The following is a 19,288-nucleotide window of genomic DNA, read 5'->3' on the forward strand; positions in this document are numbered from 1 at the left end:
ACACCTTCACAGCTGTGGGATTAGCACTCTTCTGAGTTTTCTACATGTTCCCCCATTTCTCGCTTTGGGAACAACCCAGCAGCAGTGGGATTAGCACTATTCCATGTTTTTGAAGCATTCCCCCATGTCTCGCTTTGGGAACACCCTGACAGCAGTGGGATTAGGGACTCTTCCGAGTTTTCTACATGTTCCCCCATTTCTCGCTTTGGGAACATCCCCCAATCCCACATAGTGGTCCCACTGCTGCTGTGCAACAAGTTTCCAGGGACACCCAGAGATTGAAGTGGTTTGACTACCTGCACGACAGACCAATTCCATGATTACATTCTGACCTATTAGGAAACACTGGTTTGCTTCTTTCCTTCTTTCACATAAGTTTCCACTACTAGCCAGAGATTCCAAGTGATGCTTTTTACAGTCTGGAATTAAGGTGAAGTGGAAGCAAACCTGACAGTACAAACAGCAAAGCAGTTACCATATTAAAATGCCAACCTTAGAGGAATGATCTCTTTTAAGTTTTAAAAGGAGTGCTGAAAACTGTCATTATACTTAATTTTCTAGCAAAGGACAACAGCATTTTTGGTTACTGACAGAAGGTGGTTCAGAAACGCACCCAACACACATGCTTATGTCTTCTGCTCAAAGAGATCATGATACTCTTGTTCTTCTAGTTCTCTGTTGTACTTCTCTATCTCCCTGTTGGCTTCCTCCAAGTAATCATTCATGAATTGGTCCATCACTGGTTTTGAAACACTAAGGAAAAACGTTGGTGCAAAGAGCAAAGAACATACAGGTTGGAAGGAGCTGCCAGTTCAGGGACACTTACTGAAAGCAGAAATGCAATATATTACCTTCTGGGAGTCCCACAGTCAGACCTAACCACAACTACTCTGTATTACTGGGAAATAAAGGAGTTGCACAACAGACATTTCCCAATCAAGAGGAAGAATATAAGAACAGCAAAACTACAGAAGGTTTGCAGATGTTTACAGCTACTTTGGTTAAGTGGAAGTCTAAAAATCTCTGCCCCACATTCAAATCATCTCAAAGTGGTCAACCAGTGCCTGTATCTTTTACTGCCAAACACCAAGATGGTGAAGGAGTAAAGGTCCAGTGATTACTGAAGTCAAAGTGCACTGTTAAGACTACTTTCTGCCAGTACACCAGGACTAGGAGGTGGTTTCAAACGTTAAAGTTGTCCCATAGGGCACAGAAAACAACTGTTTGTTCTTATTCCAAAACAGAATCACAGAATCCACTTGGGTTTTTGTGAAGTTTGTCCAAGATAAAGTGAAAAGTAAACTCAGAATAGAAAATTAAATTTGAAAATGGTATTAAAACAAAGGCAAAAAGCAATAGGAAGTTATGAAAACAAGAAAGGAGAATGGGAATACACTGGAACATTAGTATTATTCTGATGTTTCTTGCCAACGACAGAAATATGATCAGGTTTAAATTAAGAAGTAAAAATACTTCACTAAATACTACTTCAGCTGTAGTTCATGTTCTGTCCATTGACACCAAACAAAACAAGCTAGGGCAGTGCATTTACAAGTGTGTATATGCCATGATTTGGTCACTAAATCACTGCTAAACTGGAATGGGTTTAAAATATGGTTTTACTTGCTTGAGTGAGTTTTAAAAGTGATAACAAAAAGATGCACCTCCCCACCTAACTCTGAACACCCTGCTCACATTCCCGCAGTGCACCCACTGAAGTTTCTCTCATACGAAATGAGAGCAGTCATTGAACATCAGCTTCTGCACAAAATATGTTGCAGAAAAAAAAAGGATTCTGTAGTAAAACCTAAGAGAACCCTGATTGTTTTTACTTGAGTGTGTGCACGCACATGCCTGCACAAAAGATTATACTCATTTGGAAGCTTTATTAGTCATGACTGGGCATTATGCAATATTACAGCACTATTTGGCTTGAAAAGGATTTCTTTGACGAGCTGTGGTCCATAAATTATTCTCTGTGTAAGCTCATGTACAGTTGGGGAATTGTTTGGTTAGTTCTACTCTGCTTTTTAGATCCTATCTCTCCCTGAAGTGTTTTAACAGTAAGCTCGGAATGGCAAGTAGCCATGAACAGATTGAAGGAACTAAACTTTTCACTTCAGATTACCACCTGCAAATCAAATTGGCTCTTTACCATATCATCTGCTTAGACACTCTACATTTCAGATTTGCATAGCCTGTTGCCTACCTAAAAACCCTCACCAAAAAGAACCCCATATTTTAAAGGATACATGGATGATAATCCATTTTGTCACCAAAAAAATTCACAAATTGAGTCCCGTTGTAAAAATAACCAGCTGGAAGCGGATCCAAGTGGCGTTTCACCTATATTAAGAAAGAATAGAGCATACATTAAACATTTAAAGCTCAGAATTGCTTAGAGACAGTCCTAACAAACTTAAATAGATAAAAGGAAAACTCAGCAGAAGGAATTTAACAGCCAAGGAGGAAGGTATGGCTTCTGGCTATAAAAGACAGCATGAGAAATGACATCCACAGAGACTAGGGGAGTTCTGTACAGCAACACTACTCATAGCCATGCCAAACTCTTAGGAACCCAACTCCAGAGACAGCACTTACAACTGTAAGTTGTACTTACTAAAGGTAAGTTGTACCTACTGCTAAAGGTAGTTGATGAGGACAGGATTAGGCATTTGGGATTCTAACCCGCACAGCACAGAAAAGGGAGAAACATGGGGAAAGACCATTACAGTACCAAAAGTGTGTCCTTGTCCAACATCCAGAGAAGCTGTGGCTGCCCCATCCCTGGCAGTGTTCAAGGCCAGGTTGGACACAGGGGCTTGGAGCAACCTGCTCTAGTGGAAGGTGTCCCTGCCTGTGGCAGGGGCTTGGAACTGGAGGAGCTTTAAGCTCCCTTCCAACACAAACCAGGCTGTGATGATTCTATGATCTTAACATCCCCTCTACTTTTCAGAGCTAACCTGAAGCTCTGAGATTACACCAAGATTTGTATCTCAAATCCCTCCTAGACAGCCTCAGTTGTGTTTTAAGTACATCAACAGACAGTAAGTGCCATAATAATTTAGTGCTGAGCACATTTGTTATGGCAGGTATGGGAGGTGCTCTATCATAAAAATGCATATTAAAGAAAATCAGACAAAAGAAAGGCTTGCTATTAATTGCTTCTACTTACATGAATGTTTTTTATTTCCTGAAGGGTCAGCATTCCTCTGGTTTTCAGGGCTTTCCTCTGAGGTTTCTGTATGAAGAATTAGACCCCAGTTATATATATGTAGATATAGATATAGATATAAGGAAGAAGTTCTTCCCTGTGAGGGTGCTGAGGCGCTGGCACAGGGTGCCCAGAGAAGCTGTGGCTGCCCCATCCCTGGCAGTGTTCAAGGCCAGGTTGGACACAGGGGCTTGGAGCAACCTGCTCTAGTGGAAGGTGTCCCTGCCGGGGCAGGGGTTGGAACTGGAGGAGCTTTAAGATCTTTTCCAACCCAAACCATTCTATAATTCTTTATACACACACCCACCCCTATGGAGCGACAACGTGATCCCACAGTTTAGTAATATCTAAAAAACAGAGAAACCCCAAGCCAAAAACACACCTCAAATAACAAAACAGAAAAGTCCTTTCTCAAAAATGATAGTAGATAATGGTAGTGAAATCTATGATCACATATTATAATGCTCAAGCCCAGCACACAAGTACTCCTTCTAGAAGCATGTATTATAAAATTGGATTTCTAGACACACTTATTCAATTATTATCAATGCACTCAACTTTGTTCTGAAAAGAAAGGTAAAAATCAAGTGATCTTACATAAGGCACTGGTAGAAATGTCAAATTCTAAAAGTATTTTAAAGAACACAATTTCAATACAGCTTTACTGCAGAAAGTTGAAGAAAACTGGCACAGGAACAGAAAAACAACCTAGTTTTTAGTCTGAGGACTTTCATAATTCATTTCTTTCAAGCAGCATGCAGCAATTCTGAGAACAACCTGAAACCCTGAATTAGCCATGAGTAGTGAAACTGTTCGAAGACTATTTGTAGCCTTCAACTGCTCAGCTTCACACTTGAGATAGCATTTAAGCTCCAAGTTTTCAGAAACTTAAAATAGTACTCCATAGTGCGCTTCCTTACATGCCAAATGCATTTGCCTCCCTATCTTACCCATGTGATATGTACAGAGCATGAGATATCACCACAGAAAATGTGTACTTCAAGTAACACAACCTGCCAGGAGAACAGAGGGAAGAACCTGAAGATGCTTAGAAACAGCTCCAACAATGAGCTGCAGGAAACTTTTTTCCCTTCCTACACAACTTTGTAGAGATACTCTGTAAATCCTAAGCCATAAAGTAACCATGAATATTCTAACTAATGAATGTTCCAAAATGAGCCTCACCAAAGGGCACAGTTGGAACTATAGGCTCAGGTTGCAACTAGAATGCTAAAATACACTATTTGCATGGTGGAACAGTTTCTGTCCAAATGTATTTCTGAATCAGAATTCAGGACTCACTTCTTAAGACCTTGATGTGCAGCCTGGGGAATGTAATACCTGCTGGCATTACTTGGTTATGGAGCAGTGGAACCACCTTGTCCTGCCACTCCTGGTCACGGTGTACTAATCACTATGTGAAGTTAGCAACAACCAAAGCTGCAAAATGTGCCTTCTAGGCTTCTTAAGGCGTGCATATTCCCTGTTCCCTAACTCCAGCTTCTACTGCCTGGGTACATTGGCCATGCAGAAAAAGCCTTACATAGCTGCACACTTGACAAATTAAGCCAGACAAAAATGAAAAGAACTACCCTCCATTTCAGTGGATTAATTCCAAGGAGGTTTAATTTAGTGAATCAAAACAAGTTTTCAGCTTTGCAGCGTTCAGGTACTTCAAGAAGATTTATTTTATACTACACTTTAGCTTTTGGCAATCATGTCTCAGCTAAATCATCTTGTGTTTATTCTGGACACGCTCCATTTGCTCAAGCGTTCAAGAGCAGCTCAATCCATGAATAAGCTGTAGCAGATATTAAAACAATACACAAATTACAATGCACATTTGCAAACTATTAGTCCTCTTTCTGAAACACATTTACACCCTGGAATCATAATACCTTGGTAGAAGAGAAAGGAGATTAAAAACCCCCACAAGTTTCATCCAGACACTCGGAATCCTCCTTTTCTTGGTAAGAAAGGCAAAATGGATCACACTCAACACACATAAACATGCCCACGAACCTGTTTTGCTGTTTCTCTGAGCCAGTCTTTTATCTCCTCTTCCTTAAGAGAGCAGCCAATGAACACAAGGAAGCACTCCTGTTGACTGCTGCAATCTCTGTTATCGCCTCTTGAATCAGGAGGAGTTGGCCCCTCCTGAACAGGCACAAGGCTTAGTGAATTAGATGATGTGTTGTGACAGACTTCAATCACTTTATCAGAATCTAACAAGGAGAAGAGGGAAGAAAGAAATGTCCTGATAAATGCTGATCTAATTTAACATCAACACGTCGGTGTAGAAAGAATACAGGCCATTAAAAAGTGTTCAAATATAGAGAGAGAAGCAATCACAAGACAATGCCTACGAAGTAATTTGCCCTTACCTGAAAACTTAACTTTGCCCATGATGTGATAAATGTTTCCAGAGAAAGGACTTGGCTTGAGCAATGACTTAATTGCTGTTTGAAACAGAAGACAAATAGATTATCTCACTTATTTTCCTTCTCCTTGGTGTAGCTTCTGGTCAGACCTATACTACAGGTCTCTAAGGCACATCCTAAAGCTGCAGTGCCCTCCAGAGCCCCACTACATAACATCTCTATTAATTCCAAGGAGGAATCTCTATACATTCTCATGTCTTTGCTATGGGTTAGGTAGGAAATACCATGTGTTTGGCTTAATGAACGCTTACAGTGTGTATGGAAAGTAAACTGGTGCTCCTTAACACTGTTTTGCTATGGAAAGAAGGAAAGGCATGATTATACATATCTATTCTAGCAGCCTAACATGGAGTTGAGCCTATTTTCTAGTAACTACAAAACATTATTTGACATAAAAAGTAGAAGGCAATGGTCGCTTATAAACTATTTCAACACCACCAAATACAATTAAACACAAAATAAAAAGCAAACATATGAAGTTAAGTGTCTCTAGAAACCCCAAATTCAATTAGCTTCTCATCTGAACAAAATCATGGGTCATTTTCCCAGAGCAGAGACTACAGAAGATGATTTACTGTACTTTAAGGAAGGAAAGCTGAATTTTCAATTACAAGTTTACTTCAGCAGTAATTAAATAACTGTGCTACGTCAGTGCCTTCCTTCCCCTCTACTCCTCAGTATTTCCAACTTGGATTTCAATCAAGTCAGTCAAAGTTCATTTGTACCTTTACATTTGGTCACGAATCTTGTCTTTTCTAGAGGACGGTTAAACCAGACACAGATCTGAACCATTGGAGGGAAGACAGATCCAGCTCCATACTTGCCTTCATACCTGAGAGACAATTAGTATTGGGTTAATATTGGGATATTAACAGTATTAGATAGTTCAAAGCACCCAGGACCCTCTTTGATGCTCTTCCTGCTGCCGTTTTCTTTAGTCACATACTACCTACATACTATTCCTGCATGTTATGGCTAGGTTGGATGCGGCTTTGAGCAACTTGCTCTAGTGGAAGGTGTCCTTGCCCATGGCAGTGGGTTGGAACTAGATTATCTTAAGTTTCTTTCCAACCCAAACCATTCTATGATTACCATTAAAGAGATTAACGGTTGTCCAAAAGCTTTAGATACACTCTTTTTCTTCTTTCTCCCTCTCCCTTTGGTTCCCCACAATCAACAAGCAGCTCTGACATCCCGAGCTTTGTGCCAGTTTACTTCAGGTGCTTCACTTGCATCCAGTTTAGAGCAAGAATTATGAATAAAGATATACATACAGCCAGGGCTGGCAAGGCATGGTAAATAAATCATGCTTCCAGCACTATAAACCTAAGTAGAAACCAGCCAGGCAGCAGTTATGAAGCCTGACAGGTTTGTATTTTCTGCCAAATAGGTGCAGCACAGGTAACTGCAACAAGATGTGTAAAGAACCCTGAACCATGCAAAATATCACTCAGTATTAAATGGAAAGCTTGGTACCACGTATTACTGTGCCCTTCACTTCTGCCAAGGCTGTCAATAACGTTGCTGGGGTTTATGAATAATTGTTCTGCTAATAGCTAGGCTAACATAGCAAGTTCATTCCAGTAAGGCTGAATAGCTGTCAGAATGAAATTACTCCAGTCATTATTGACCTCACCCATCCCAATCCTTCCCAGCTTATTCCCAGAGGGTTCTTTTCTATTCTTCTGAAAAGCAACAGTAATTCTGCCATTCATTTAAACGGTGTCCAGAAAAGGATCCTTTTCCCCATAAAAGGACAGCAATCATGTATCTACTAAGCAAACTCATCAACTCTCTTTTAAAAGTGATTTATAAAGCTGTTGCTTGTTCCAAATGAGTAGTCTTGATAAAAACATAAAAATTAAGTTAGACCTTTTAATCTTCAAGTTAATTAGAAAAATAGTTTTAATACTTCTCAGTCTAGATACTTGCCAGCCAGGATACATTAAATACCGAGCTCTCATCATCTGAGGATCTGAAAAACTGCTTTCTGAGAGAATTAATTCAATGTCCTCATTCCTATAAAGAGATAAAGATGAAGATTCCCAAGTTCAATAAAGTAGCTATCTGTATGCTACTTACATAAAACAGAGTGTTAGTCACAGTAAAATTAAGATGTTATAGTCACAGTAAAATTAAGAGTATTTTTCCCTTACTATGACAGTAACATAAGTCATACTCTACAAACAAAGTTAAGTTTCCTAAACCCTGTATTTACATGACTATAAATTAAAGGGAAGATGCATTTTGTATGAGAAGCAATTAAGTAAAGTCTTGTATAAGTTACCAGAGTAAAACAAGAGAATACAGGTTTCTATCTGCCCCTCCTGCCCCAAGTGACAAATACTGGACAGTGATCAACATTACCTAGTTACAACTCCATTTTCTGCCAAGATGAAGGAAACACCAGGATTTGCAGCTCGGATGAGGCTCTGCAGCTGCATGAGGAGTGGATGCTTCTGCTCTGTAGCATGACTTGTGAAAACCACGTTACTCACCAGGCCTGTGGAAGGAGAAGTCAGAAGTCCAAAAGTCAGGTATGCAGCAGTGACTGCTAAACAATTAAATGATGTAACAGACATTCTTATTTCCCTTCCATCTCACTACATTACAGTTATTAAGGAGAACAACAGAAAAAACAAGCAAGGAATATTTCATCTAACAGAAACAATTTAGACTCAATCACAAGAATCAATTAATTAAAAGAGTAAGTTTGTACAGGAATCAATTTGAGAAGGACTAGTTTAATGAAAAGCACTAAGGTTTAAAGCCTCTGGCAAATTCAGTGTATAGAAAGACTGGCTAAACAGCTAAAAAGAAGTATTTTGGACTCTGAAAGTTGCCATTTCCAAAAATAAGAGAAGGGTTTGGGGTTTTTGTCTCTGTGTTTAAACGAAAGGCCCTGAAATGGCACTCTGACAGCAAGTCTGAACTCAAGGCATCAAAAAAGATAACAGAAAAACAACGGGATAACTATTTCCCCTCCATTTCCCCAGAAGAACTTTTTCAGACTGAAGTGTGCCTTTATCTTGCACCTAGTGCCAACAATTTCATTGAGGAACTCACTGGTTACTCTTCCTAAGCAAAAGCTTTCCAAGATTTGAAGATGGCATCATCCAGTTCCAACCCCTGCCCCAGGCAGGGACACCTTCCACTAGAGCAGGTTGCTCCAAGCCCCTGTGTCCAACCTGCCCTTGAACACTGCCAGGGATGGGGCAGCCACAGCTTCTCTGGGCACCCTGTGCCAGCGCCTCAGCACCCTCCCAGGGAAGAGCTTCTGCCCAAGAGCTCATCTCAATCTCCCCTCTGGCAGGTTCAAGCCATTCCCCTTGTCCTGTCCCTCCATCCCTTGTCCAAAGCCCCTCTCCAGGTCTCCTGGAGCCCCTTTAGGCACTGGAGCTGCTCTAAGGTGCCCCCTTAAGGAGCCTTCTCTCCTCCAGGCTCAACTAATCACTATGCAGAGCAGAACATGTGATGAAGCTCACCCCATGACCTGCTCCTACAGTTATTCCCCACCTTTACTGAAGTACATGAATCTCTGCAGAGGCTTCACTACACAGATATTTTTCTACCAAACGTTTCTAGGGTACCTAAATTATACCACATCCTCCCAGTCACTGTCACTTGCATCACTGACCCTTTCAAGCTAGAGTTTCAATAACAGCAAGTTTCCTTCATTACTATTACTCCTTTTTTTACCTCCCCCAGAAGTTTCTAATCCAATTTTGGAAATATCTATGTTTTCTCTAATACACAGTTGCTCTTGAGAGAGGTGGGGTGGGAGGATAGCAGCAACAAGCACACACAGAGATCTCAGGCACACATGTGCCTGAAATAATTATGTACACCATGCAATTAAGATGAAAAGTATGAATAAGGTAATCAACTACCACATTGTGGGTGTACTATGTGTGCAGTGGGGTTTTCTTCTTAATATCCCCGAATTTGATACTGATTTAAAGGTCAAGTTTAATTAAAAACATAGTTATACTTTCTCATCACATCTCAATCTCCCCTCTGGCAGGTTAAAGCCATTCCTCCTTGTCCTGTCCCTACAGGCCCTTGTCAAAAGCTCCTCTCCAGCTTTCTTACAGCCCCTTTAGGCATTTGAAGTTGGCACAGAACAGTAAAAGGACTGTGTAACATAAAATGCTATGAAGCATTTACAGTTAGAAACACTAGGTAATTATGCAAGCAGTATGCTGGCAAAGCTTAAAGATTCAAGGCAGAAAATACTGAGGAAATCAGAAGCCTGTGCATCTTGTCTCCTGCTCACCACCCATGCTCTTTCTCCATCAATCTCTGCTTCATTTGTGCTTGTCCAAGGGAACGGCTTTCGGGCACTAGCTGATATTCTTGCTTATAAACTCCCACACAAAGCTTGCAAGTAACAGAAGATGCTCAGAGCCAGGGGAACCTGCTTCAGCTCCACGCACACCTATGCATAAATCCGGTAGGTGCCAGTATCAACCAAAAACTGGCTAGCAATTGAAGATGGAATCATCCAGCTCCAACCCCTGCCCCGGGCAGGGACACCTTCCACTAGAGCAGGTTGCTCCAAGCCCCTGTGTCCAACCTGCCCTTGAACACTGCCAGGGATGGGGCAGCCACAGCTTCTCTGGGCACCCTGTGCCAGCGCCTCAGCACCCTCACAGGGAAGAGCTTCTGCCTCAGAGCTCATCTCAATCTCCCCTCTGGCAGGTTAAAGACTGTTGACTGTTGCTAACAGGCAACAGTCCATGATACTGAACTGATTGACTGGTAGTGTAATCCAGAAGAAAAATAGCTTTCTGAGAACGTGAAGGTGCCTACGCAACTTCAGAAACAAGTAATCTTGACCCCTTCTATTCAAATTACCACTGTCATCTCTGTTTCCATGGCACTGTGAAGACCACCCAGTTTTGTTTAATTCCTTATTTATATACTCATGTAAAGAAAACAGTCTTTGGGGAATGCATGTTCAATAGAAGCTGTAAAGAAATGGGAGGGATAGATTAAAAGTAAGTATGATTTACAGGAATAACAGATACTCTTTGCTCCTAAACATACAATGGGTATAATTTAACGACAGCGATGTCTTAATCTGTAAAACAACTTCATATACAACACAAGAGATGCCAATGTAATTAGTGAGCTGTTATCTTACAGCTTCTGGGCAAGAAAAAAAGAAGGAAAAAAAAGGGATATTTGGAAGGAGTGAGACAAAAGGAAATCACAGCACACAGATGGCAGCAATGTTTTTATGGAAGGTTTAAACAAGCATGCAAGGGAAGGACAAAGCAAAACTGCTCAAGGCATTATCAGTTCTCCCTGATGCTCATCTGACACTGTCTTAGCCCACTGATGCTGCAGTAACACAAACAGCAATATTGGGGTGCACAACACACTAAAAAGGTAGGACAAGTATCTTTCAAAGTGGATGCCTCATTAAATATCCCACACGACTCAGCAACTCTCAGGCCACCCCTGGAATACTGTGTTCAGTTTTGGTCCCAAAAAAGATGTGGATGGGCTGGAGAGGGTCCAGAGAAGGGCCACAAAGATGATTCAAGGACTGGGAAGTGTGTGTGGAAAGGCTGAGAAAGCTATGACTGTCCAGTCTGGAGAAGAGAAGGCTCAGGAGAGACCTTGTCACCATGTGCCAGTATTTAAAGGGTGGCTACAAAGCAGATGGAGACTCCCTTTTGACAAGGAATCCCATGGAGAAGCTGAGGGGTGAAGTAAATTACCTATCTCACTTGTGATGCAGTTCTGCATTTGCCTGGAAGGTTTAAGAGCATACCCCATCCCAGTTCAAAGCATACTTCTCCTCCTAGAACTTCTTACACAAAAATTGCCCCTGTTCACGTAAAACAATTCACTTTACACAGATAGACCTCTAGGCCATCCAATGTCACATACTGTATCTGAAAACTAGATGCCAAAACCTCGCAACATGCAGAAACCATTCACTGCCAGAACATTCTTCTAACTGCCAGTATTTTTCCCTTCTTTCAGTGTTTGGACCACAGGAGAATTAGCTATGCTTGTCCTAAGCTGCTTCTAGTTCCTCCTTGAACAATGACAAATGCTCATCCAATCAGGTCTGCATAAATGGACTTGAAAAGAAGATAGATTTGAGCATTTATTTGTTTTATTCTGGCACAAACCAAAAGGGCATTTGTGCACTTTGAACTTCTCAGTAGTTGTTGATAATTCTCCACTCTTAACCTTCTCCTGCTCTCTTCATTTTCACCCATGGACGTAATAGTTATTTACTGGGCAGTTCCCCAATTGTAGCACCAAGATTTTTCTCCAAGTAAGAATAAAATACTGATCATAGCAGCCTTACAGTAATCTCACAGGGGCTACAAGGATGCTGGAGGACTCTTCATCAGGGACTGGAGTGATAGGACAAGGGGTGATGGGTTCAAACTGAAACAGGGGAAGTTCAGGTTAGATATAAGGAAGAAGTTCTTCCCTGTGAGGGTGCTGAGGCGCTGGCACAGGATGCCCAGAGAAGCTGTGGCTGCCCCATCCCTGGCAGTGTTCAAGGGCAGGCTGGACACAGGGGCTTGGAGCAACCTGCTCTAGTGGAAGGTGTCCCTGCCCGTGGCAGGGGTTGGAACTGGATGAGCTTTAAGGCCCCTTCCAACACAAACCATTCTATGACTCTATGATCTATATAATAGCACCTACATACTCTCCAGCTTGTCACAACTTTATTCTTTTAAATTTCCTTTTTTTGAGCTCCCTTCACATAATAAAAGGTGAAGGCAGCAAAATTCTGGCAGCAAAACAGCAGTACAGAGTCCAAATAGCCACCAGAAGAATGCAGCACCCAACTCTGACAACTGTGTTTCCATACAAACACAATTGCAGCCCTGCAGTTCACTTGGGAAGCTGTGAGTGTAAGATCAGCAAGTCATGCTGCATAACTGTGGTCTAACAGTGACTTAAAACCAACTCATCTGTCATTAGTATTCAGTTTCAGGCTGAGCTTATAGTCTGCCTGAAATAAAGACTATCTGACTGGAGAGATCTGTTCTCACAGACAGGCACACACACCCCATGCACTGGCTTTAATGTTGTGGATCAGCCATACAACTGTTAAGAACAACTGTAAAGGTGATGTTTAAAGTCAAATTTGCTTCTGCTCTTGAAACTTAAAGAACTTGTTCGATGATAGAACAGGAAGTATGATACCCCAACTTAGACTAACACTAGCTCTAAGTTCCAAGCCTGACAAGGAGGATGGTGCAGCCAATGATTAATTTCAGAGTCACTATATCAAACTATATACACAGGTAAGAAACAGTTCTTCTGCAACTGAGCTTTTCTGTCTGCTGCAATGTCAAATGAACCCTGTGAGGATCCTCCACACTGTTTTAAGAGAAGAATATGAGGAACAAGGTAACCAGCTCATTTTTCCCTTTCTAAAACAGCAAAAGTGAAAGGAGAGCTTCATTTCCTCATGCTGTCCCAAAAGATGCTAGAGTCCACTTTCCTCCTAAATTAACAACATGGCACGAGTTGCAACAGTTTGAGATAAGCAGTTTAACTCATGGTCTTAAGAAACCCATCCTCCAGATGAGGGCAACCGAAATACATCATGCTCATGAGTCTTACAACTTCTCCAGGTGGCTTTGATGTTTAATAGTATAGGCAGAGATTGTCTGTTCTGCACAGACGGTTCTTACCTCCAAGAGCTTATTATGATCCTTTGACTATATGCATTTACAGTGTATTTATTTGGCCATATGGCTCAGCTATCTGTTCTGTATAGCTCAAAGTCAAGAGAAGTGACACGTACCTTGTGAACACTGGTCCAAGAACTTGGGAAAAAGGAGCCTAAAGAAAGCAGAAGTTTGTATATCAAGCATGGATATTATTAAAGCAAAGCATTTACATTCACTTGGACACTGACAGCTAAAAACTTCATATCCAAACCATTTTCATATTCCCTTTCCTCACTCCGTGTAACTGGAACATCCCCACAGTTTATTTCTTTCAGTTCTCCTGCAAAACTTAGTTTTATAGATGGTTTTAATTCTTTAATGCATTTAAGAGCTAATTCCCACCACACAATCTATTCTGCATTGTAGGAAGTCAGCAAGGCAAGGCTTCAACATTACTTGAATTCCTATAAAAACAATAGGAATTTTAAGCTGTCCTAAAGAATTGTGCCTTCCAGACATGCTGGGAAATCTTCATGGAAGGGCTCTATGTGCACAATGCTTTCTGTACACATCATACCAATTGCTGGTACTGTGTCAGACAAGTACAACTATATTTATGAGCTTTACCATGCACACAAAAGCTCCAGAGTCCCCCTCCAACTACTTCTCCCTTGCCCTGGTGTGCTATTCAACACAGGGAAGAGCTTCTTCCCAGGTTCATGAAAGAGCTAGAGCTCTACAGCAATGAACTTTGAGACACAAAAGGGTATTGATTTTCTTGACTGCAAGTCTCAAGTCAAACATTAAAATCACTCTCCTCAATTCTCACAGTGAAGTCGCCAAAGCTTCTCAGCTGAAAGGTTTGTCATTGGCAGTATGTGGCTACTTGGTAAGTTCTTATCAGGAGAAACTTCAAAGTGAGACACAAATAGCCCACAGCACAGACTAAGCCTCTTCCTTCAATTGCTACTGCACTTCAGGAGACAAACAATGTTAGTCAAGGGACTGCAGGCTACTGCTGCTGTAAATACTACTCAGTACCATGAACAGTAGCACATTAGTAAGCTTAAAAAAACCCCAGAACCTAAAAATAGAACTTGTTCATTCCATAAGTATAGGAAAGACAAGTTTAAGCACTACTCCAGCAGCAATTCATCAATCTTTTATGTAGGTTTTATTATTTATTTACAATCTTCGTCATGGAGACAAAAAGTAGAAGAAAAATAATGTCTATTGACCAGTGCAAAGCACAAGAAGCACACTGGTTAGTGTCCTAAAAACAGCTAGGAAGTTTAAGGAACACACTTCTATAAAGTTATTGGCAAGTTCACCTCTAAGCTGTGATGCACAGCTTTATCACAAATAGAATTGATGCTAAGAACTCCCCAAACTGTAACTGCTTTAACTTACTTTTATCAAATCATAATTGCAAAACTTAAGTATGATTCTTTTAGAGACAGATCTATGCAATTAGCTCCATGTTTGCTGGACATACACTACAAAACAGCAACCAAACCACTCTATTTAAAATGTCAGTGACTTGGCTTTGCTGCTGTTTCCTCCCCACCCTCTGCCTCTGCAGTAACCCAGGATATCAGATTTTAACACTTGCAATGCTTTTGCTTCCGTGCTTTGTCATTCTCTTCCAGTAAGCATGGGAGTGCTTCCATGTTTTAAATCTGTAAAGTCTTCATTTAATATCCAAAAGCAGTGACACAAACAATAATCTAAACTGAGATCCCGTATCAATTTTTACTTGCACTTAAATAAAGGTTGTAAAAAGAATGATTTTTTAAAGCACACAAGAGCACAGTTGACTGTCCAGAGACTTTGAAGTCTTTATCCATAACAGACATATTTAAGCAGCATGCTAATGACAATCTGTGCTTATTCTTCCACAAGGTAAACTTTTATTAATATATATCATTATACACCTGGTGGAAACCAAGCGCCATCCTTATAAACCAAACAGCACTTCAAAGTTAATCCAAGATGGATTACCTGGAGATTGAAGACAATTCAATGACATTTAACTATCATATAGCTCTAATTATTATAACAGTCACCTCATAAACTTATATATCTATTTTCAATCTAATAAACATATTTTAAAGTATACCTATGTTCCATGTAGCAACTCAGTGGCTCCACACAAGTATTAATTGCTCCAATGATGAAAGAAGACTTCACATCTGGGTCAGGATGAGTTTGCAGAGCCTGCACAACATCAATAACATCCGTATACCTGTAAGAAAACCAAATGAAATATGGCTTCAGAGAAACAGAATGACACATTTCAACATCTAGTAAAAAATGAAACAAGAGGGACGTGGAGCTGCTGGAGCGAGGCCAGAGGAGGCCCCGGAGCTGCTGCGAGGGCTGGAGCAGCTCTGCTCTGGAGCCAGGCTGAGAGAGCTGGGCTGGGGCAGCTGGAGAAGAGAAGGCTCCTGAAGGGGACACCTTAGAGCAGCTCCAGGGCCTAAAGGGGCTCCAGGAGACCTGGAGAGGGGCTTTGGACAAGGGACGGAGGGACAGGACAAGGGGAATGGCTTGAACCTGCCAGAGGGGAGACTGAGATGAGCTCTTGGGCAGAAGCTCTTCCCTGTGAGGGTGCTGGCACAGGGTGCCCAGAGAAGCTGTGGCTGCCCCATCCCCGGCAGTGTTCAAGGCCAGGTTGGACACAGGGGCTTGGAGCAACCTGCTCTAGTGGAAGGTGTCCCTGCCCGTGGCAGGGGTTTGGGGGATGAACATTAAGGTCTCTCCAACCCAAACCAGTCTGTAATTCTACTGCCTTCATCTAAATCTATGGCTTTAAAGACAGGCAACCAGTATTCCAGCAGTTTTTAAAGACAGATGACCAGCATGAAGAAATTTCACCATTGTTTGAAGGGCAAATTCCTCTCTATTTAGGACCTCTGGAGGGGGGGTGGAAAAACCCAAACCCAAAAGCAAACCACACACAGCTGCACCAATAAATAAAGTGCCATTTAACAACAGTCTTAAGATGCAGCTGGAAAGGGCAAGACAACTTCTTTTGAGAAGCCAAAACTCACAGTCAGTCTCCCAGATAGGGAAGAACCACTAAATTCATTCCTTTTTTCCAGGGGAGTAACAAGGAATAAAATTAAGAGGTTGTAGCAAAGCTGAGTCTAGTACATGTGTAAACCAAGTCACTGAGTGCTACGCTATAGCACAGAAATTTGCCTGAGTGATGTGGAAGTTTGTAAGTGCCTTGGAAATAGGAAGGGAAGAGAAAATCCCTTATTCTATGCAACAGTTCAAAGAGTTTCAAACATTTACCCTTGCAAGACCACTAAGAGACGCTTTTTCTTCTTAGCATAAGTGGACTGACGGACGTTGCGGTTCTGCTGAGCCTCCAGGACACTGGAGAGGTAACGCTGGAAGTGGGTTGCACTGAAGCATTCAGGACTATCCATAGTTTGCCTATAAACTATCCACCTAAAGAACAGAAAACAAGGGAAGAAGTCTATGTTCTGTGACACAATATCACTGTTTTATTCCAGTTCAAATTCAACAGGTGAAAAACACATTGGACAAGCCTGAAGATTCCACATCCCTTATTCTACGTGCAAAGAGGAATTTACTTGGCTTTCTATCATTTCCAGCAGAAGAACATTCTTTATGTTCCTACTACGAGATTTTGGGGGGGGTTCTGTTGTTGGTTTTTAATAAAACAGCTTCTTCAAGCAGCTCATCATATGAGTAATTCTGATCTTTGTTAGTGATGCAGTAAACAAAAACTATATGGATCCAACTCAAAGGCTCTGGGCATGAAAATATTTCACTGCATAAATAAAAGGTAACCTTGACATTTGGAGGAAAACGTGATGAGATGTAGTATTACAGAACCTACAAAAGTCACTTTACATGTTCGCCCTAAAAACAGAACCACAAAATTGTCCTGAATGAACTTGCTTGTATCAAGACACTGAGTTAAATGTAACATAAAAAACCTCCACTCCAGAATATCACAAAGATTAAACACTAGAGTGTTTGGCTGTAAGATTTAAAAGGATAAGAATATTGATTTTCTTATTTTCCAAAAGCTATATTAACACACAGAACTACAAATTCCTACAGCAGATTTATCTTATTGCCATACAACACATGTCCTGATTGTATCTCCTGCTATTGTAGAATAGAAACCAGGTCAGATTAAGAACAGTGATGAAGTAAGGACTGGTAGTACAGCTGTTTCTCCAAGAAAAAGGTATTTTAGGCTCACTGTCACAAGCCAATAAATGGAAGATCTTCCCTCGTTTCCTTCAAATTGTGAGGACTTCCACACTTGCTTAAGGCAGGATTCATTCAGCCCTTCTGAGATTATTCTTAACTTGAGTGCCCCATCCCTGGCAGTGTTCAAGGCCACGTTGGACACAGGGGCTTGGAGCAATCTGCTCTAGTGGAAGGTGTCCCTTACTGTGGCAGGGGGTTGGAACTAGGTGAGCTTTAAGGTCCTTTCCAACACAAACCAGTCTGGGATTCTGTTTGTAGCATCAGTGCTAGTTCCAGACATACATCATAGATCTACAGCAATACCTGTGCTAATCTCCTGTGCCATTTTTCTTGCCTAAATACCTAAAACCTAAGGGTATATCTACCTGGCATAACACAGTTAAATGAGATACGTGAAGTAACAGAACTGAATAAACCTTACCCTACAGTGTGCTATGTAGAACTAAGTTAAGATGCCTCATAATATCTACTGAATTTACTCTTACAAAACATCCACGAATTAGAAACTGGGATATAAAAAAAGACATCAACAAAGAAACATTAATGACTTAATGTCCTTCATGCTGAGTAACTCTCTAGTGATTAGTATGACCACTGCTTTGCTCTGTAAAACCAGAACTGTACAAACCTGCCATGCTCCTTGTTAAAAGTCACAAGAAAAGCACACAGATCACTGGAACGACATCCTGGAAGACCCGTTATAATGGTGATAACCACCTAAAAGACAGGGAACAGGTAAGAAGGGGGGTAACTTGAAAATTAGAAGTGAGCTACAACTATTACACACACATAAGGCTTCTATCTTCATAAAATCTTAAGTCTAAACACAGAAACAGCAAGACAGTGTAGAACTGTAATTGTGTTTATGCAGTTACTCAGGTATGCATCACTTTAGAAAGATGTTTTATCTTGGTTTACATACCTGAAATACAGTGAAAGGATAATGAACAAATACAGAAATCAGTATTATAGAAAACTTGACACTAAAATCTAGTCTAGAATGAAAGTATTATTGCAAATGTCAGATAAAACACTGCAAGAGACAGCAAATGGATTATGTTTGCTATGATGAAAAGAGTACGTTCAAATACAGAGAACAGTATTTGAGCAAAATGGTTTCAAAAGGGATGGTGAATGTGAAATAGTCTTGTCAAACACAAAGAGCAACTCTAGGTTTGTGACACTGAACCAATCTTCCTCTACACAGAAGTTGTTTCAGCAAAGCTGCATTTTGAATAGGCTAAAACAACTCTCTGTGCTGAACCTGCCGTAAGAAATTCTGTCACACTGGTAACCAGCCATCACACTGTGTATCATCTTGCTGCTAAAACACAAATTATCTCTTCCTGGCTTCTAAATACAGGATATCTGAAGATATCCATCTGCAGAGTATTTGTATCTTATCCTCAAAATCCCTTTCAGAAGGGATATAGAAAATGAGCATTTGTGATAATAGATACAGAGAAGTAACTCAGAAAAATCAGAGGTACTAAGTGCATGTTGTATAGAGTTTGGTATGAATATTATAGAAGGATCTGTCTTTCAATTGTAAACATACCCAAAACACTTAAACCAACCTTAAAATCAGATTTTAAATCATTCATAAGGGTTTATTAATTAATACTTCATTTAAGTGTCAGTATGGTTGGTCTCTGTGCTAGACCCCATGAAGTCTGTCACCATAGTGCAATATTCAAAGAGAAGGACCATATTCCTGC

At 40.8% G+C, this 19,288-nt stretch overlaps 1 protein-coding gene across 1 annotated transcript in view; it reads right to left on the reverse strand.

Annotated features, from left to right (window-relative positions):
• Nucleotides 1-376: 376 nt before the first annotated feature.
• The window catches only part of LOC104406228 (chromosome unknown open reading frame, human C20orf194), a 62,049-nt gene continuing 43,137 nt past the window's right edge, over nt 377-19,288 (reverse strand). Inside the window, exons 25-36 of the mRNA XM_010015152.1 lie at nt 18,199-18,287; nt 16,614-16,772; nt 15,433-15,558; nt 13,448-13,485; nt 8,023-8,158; nt 7,588-7,674; nt 6,381-6,487; nt 5,599-5,673; nt 5,237-5,439; nt 3,176-3,241; nt 2,253-2,346; nt 377-739 (exon numbers count right to left, since the gene is read on the reverse strand). Coding sequence (XP_010013454.1) covers nt 627-739; nt 2,253-2,346; nt 3,176-3,241; nt 5,237-5,439; nt 5,599-5,673; nt 6,381-6,487; nt 7,588-7,674; nt 8,023-8,158; nt 13,448-13,485; nt 15,433-15,558; nt 16,614-16,772; nt 18,199-18,287 — 1,293 coding nt within the window. The 3' untranslated portion in view covers nt 377-626. The remainder of the gene's footprint in view (nt 740-2,252; nt 2,347-3,175; nt 3,242-5,236; nt 5,440-5,598; nt 5,674-6,380; nt 6,488-7,587; nt 7,675-8,022; nt 8,159-13,447; nt 13,486-15,432; nt 15,559-16,613; nt 16,773-18,198; nt 18,288-19,288) is intronic.

Source organism: Nestor notabilis, unplaced genomic scaffold (assembly GCF_000696875.1).
Source record: "Nestor notabilis isolate BGI_N333 unplaced genomic scaffold, ASM69687v1 scaffold1145, whole genome shotgun sequence".
Classification (NCBI taxonomy): domain Eukaryota; kingdom Metazoa; phylum Chordata; class Aves; order Psittaciformes; family Psittacidae; genus Nestor; species Nestor notabilis.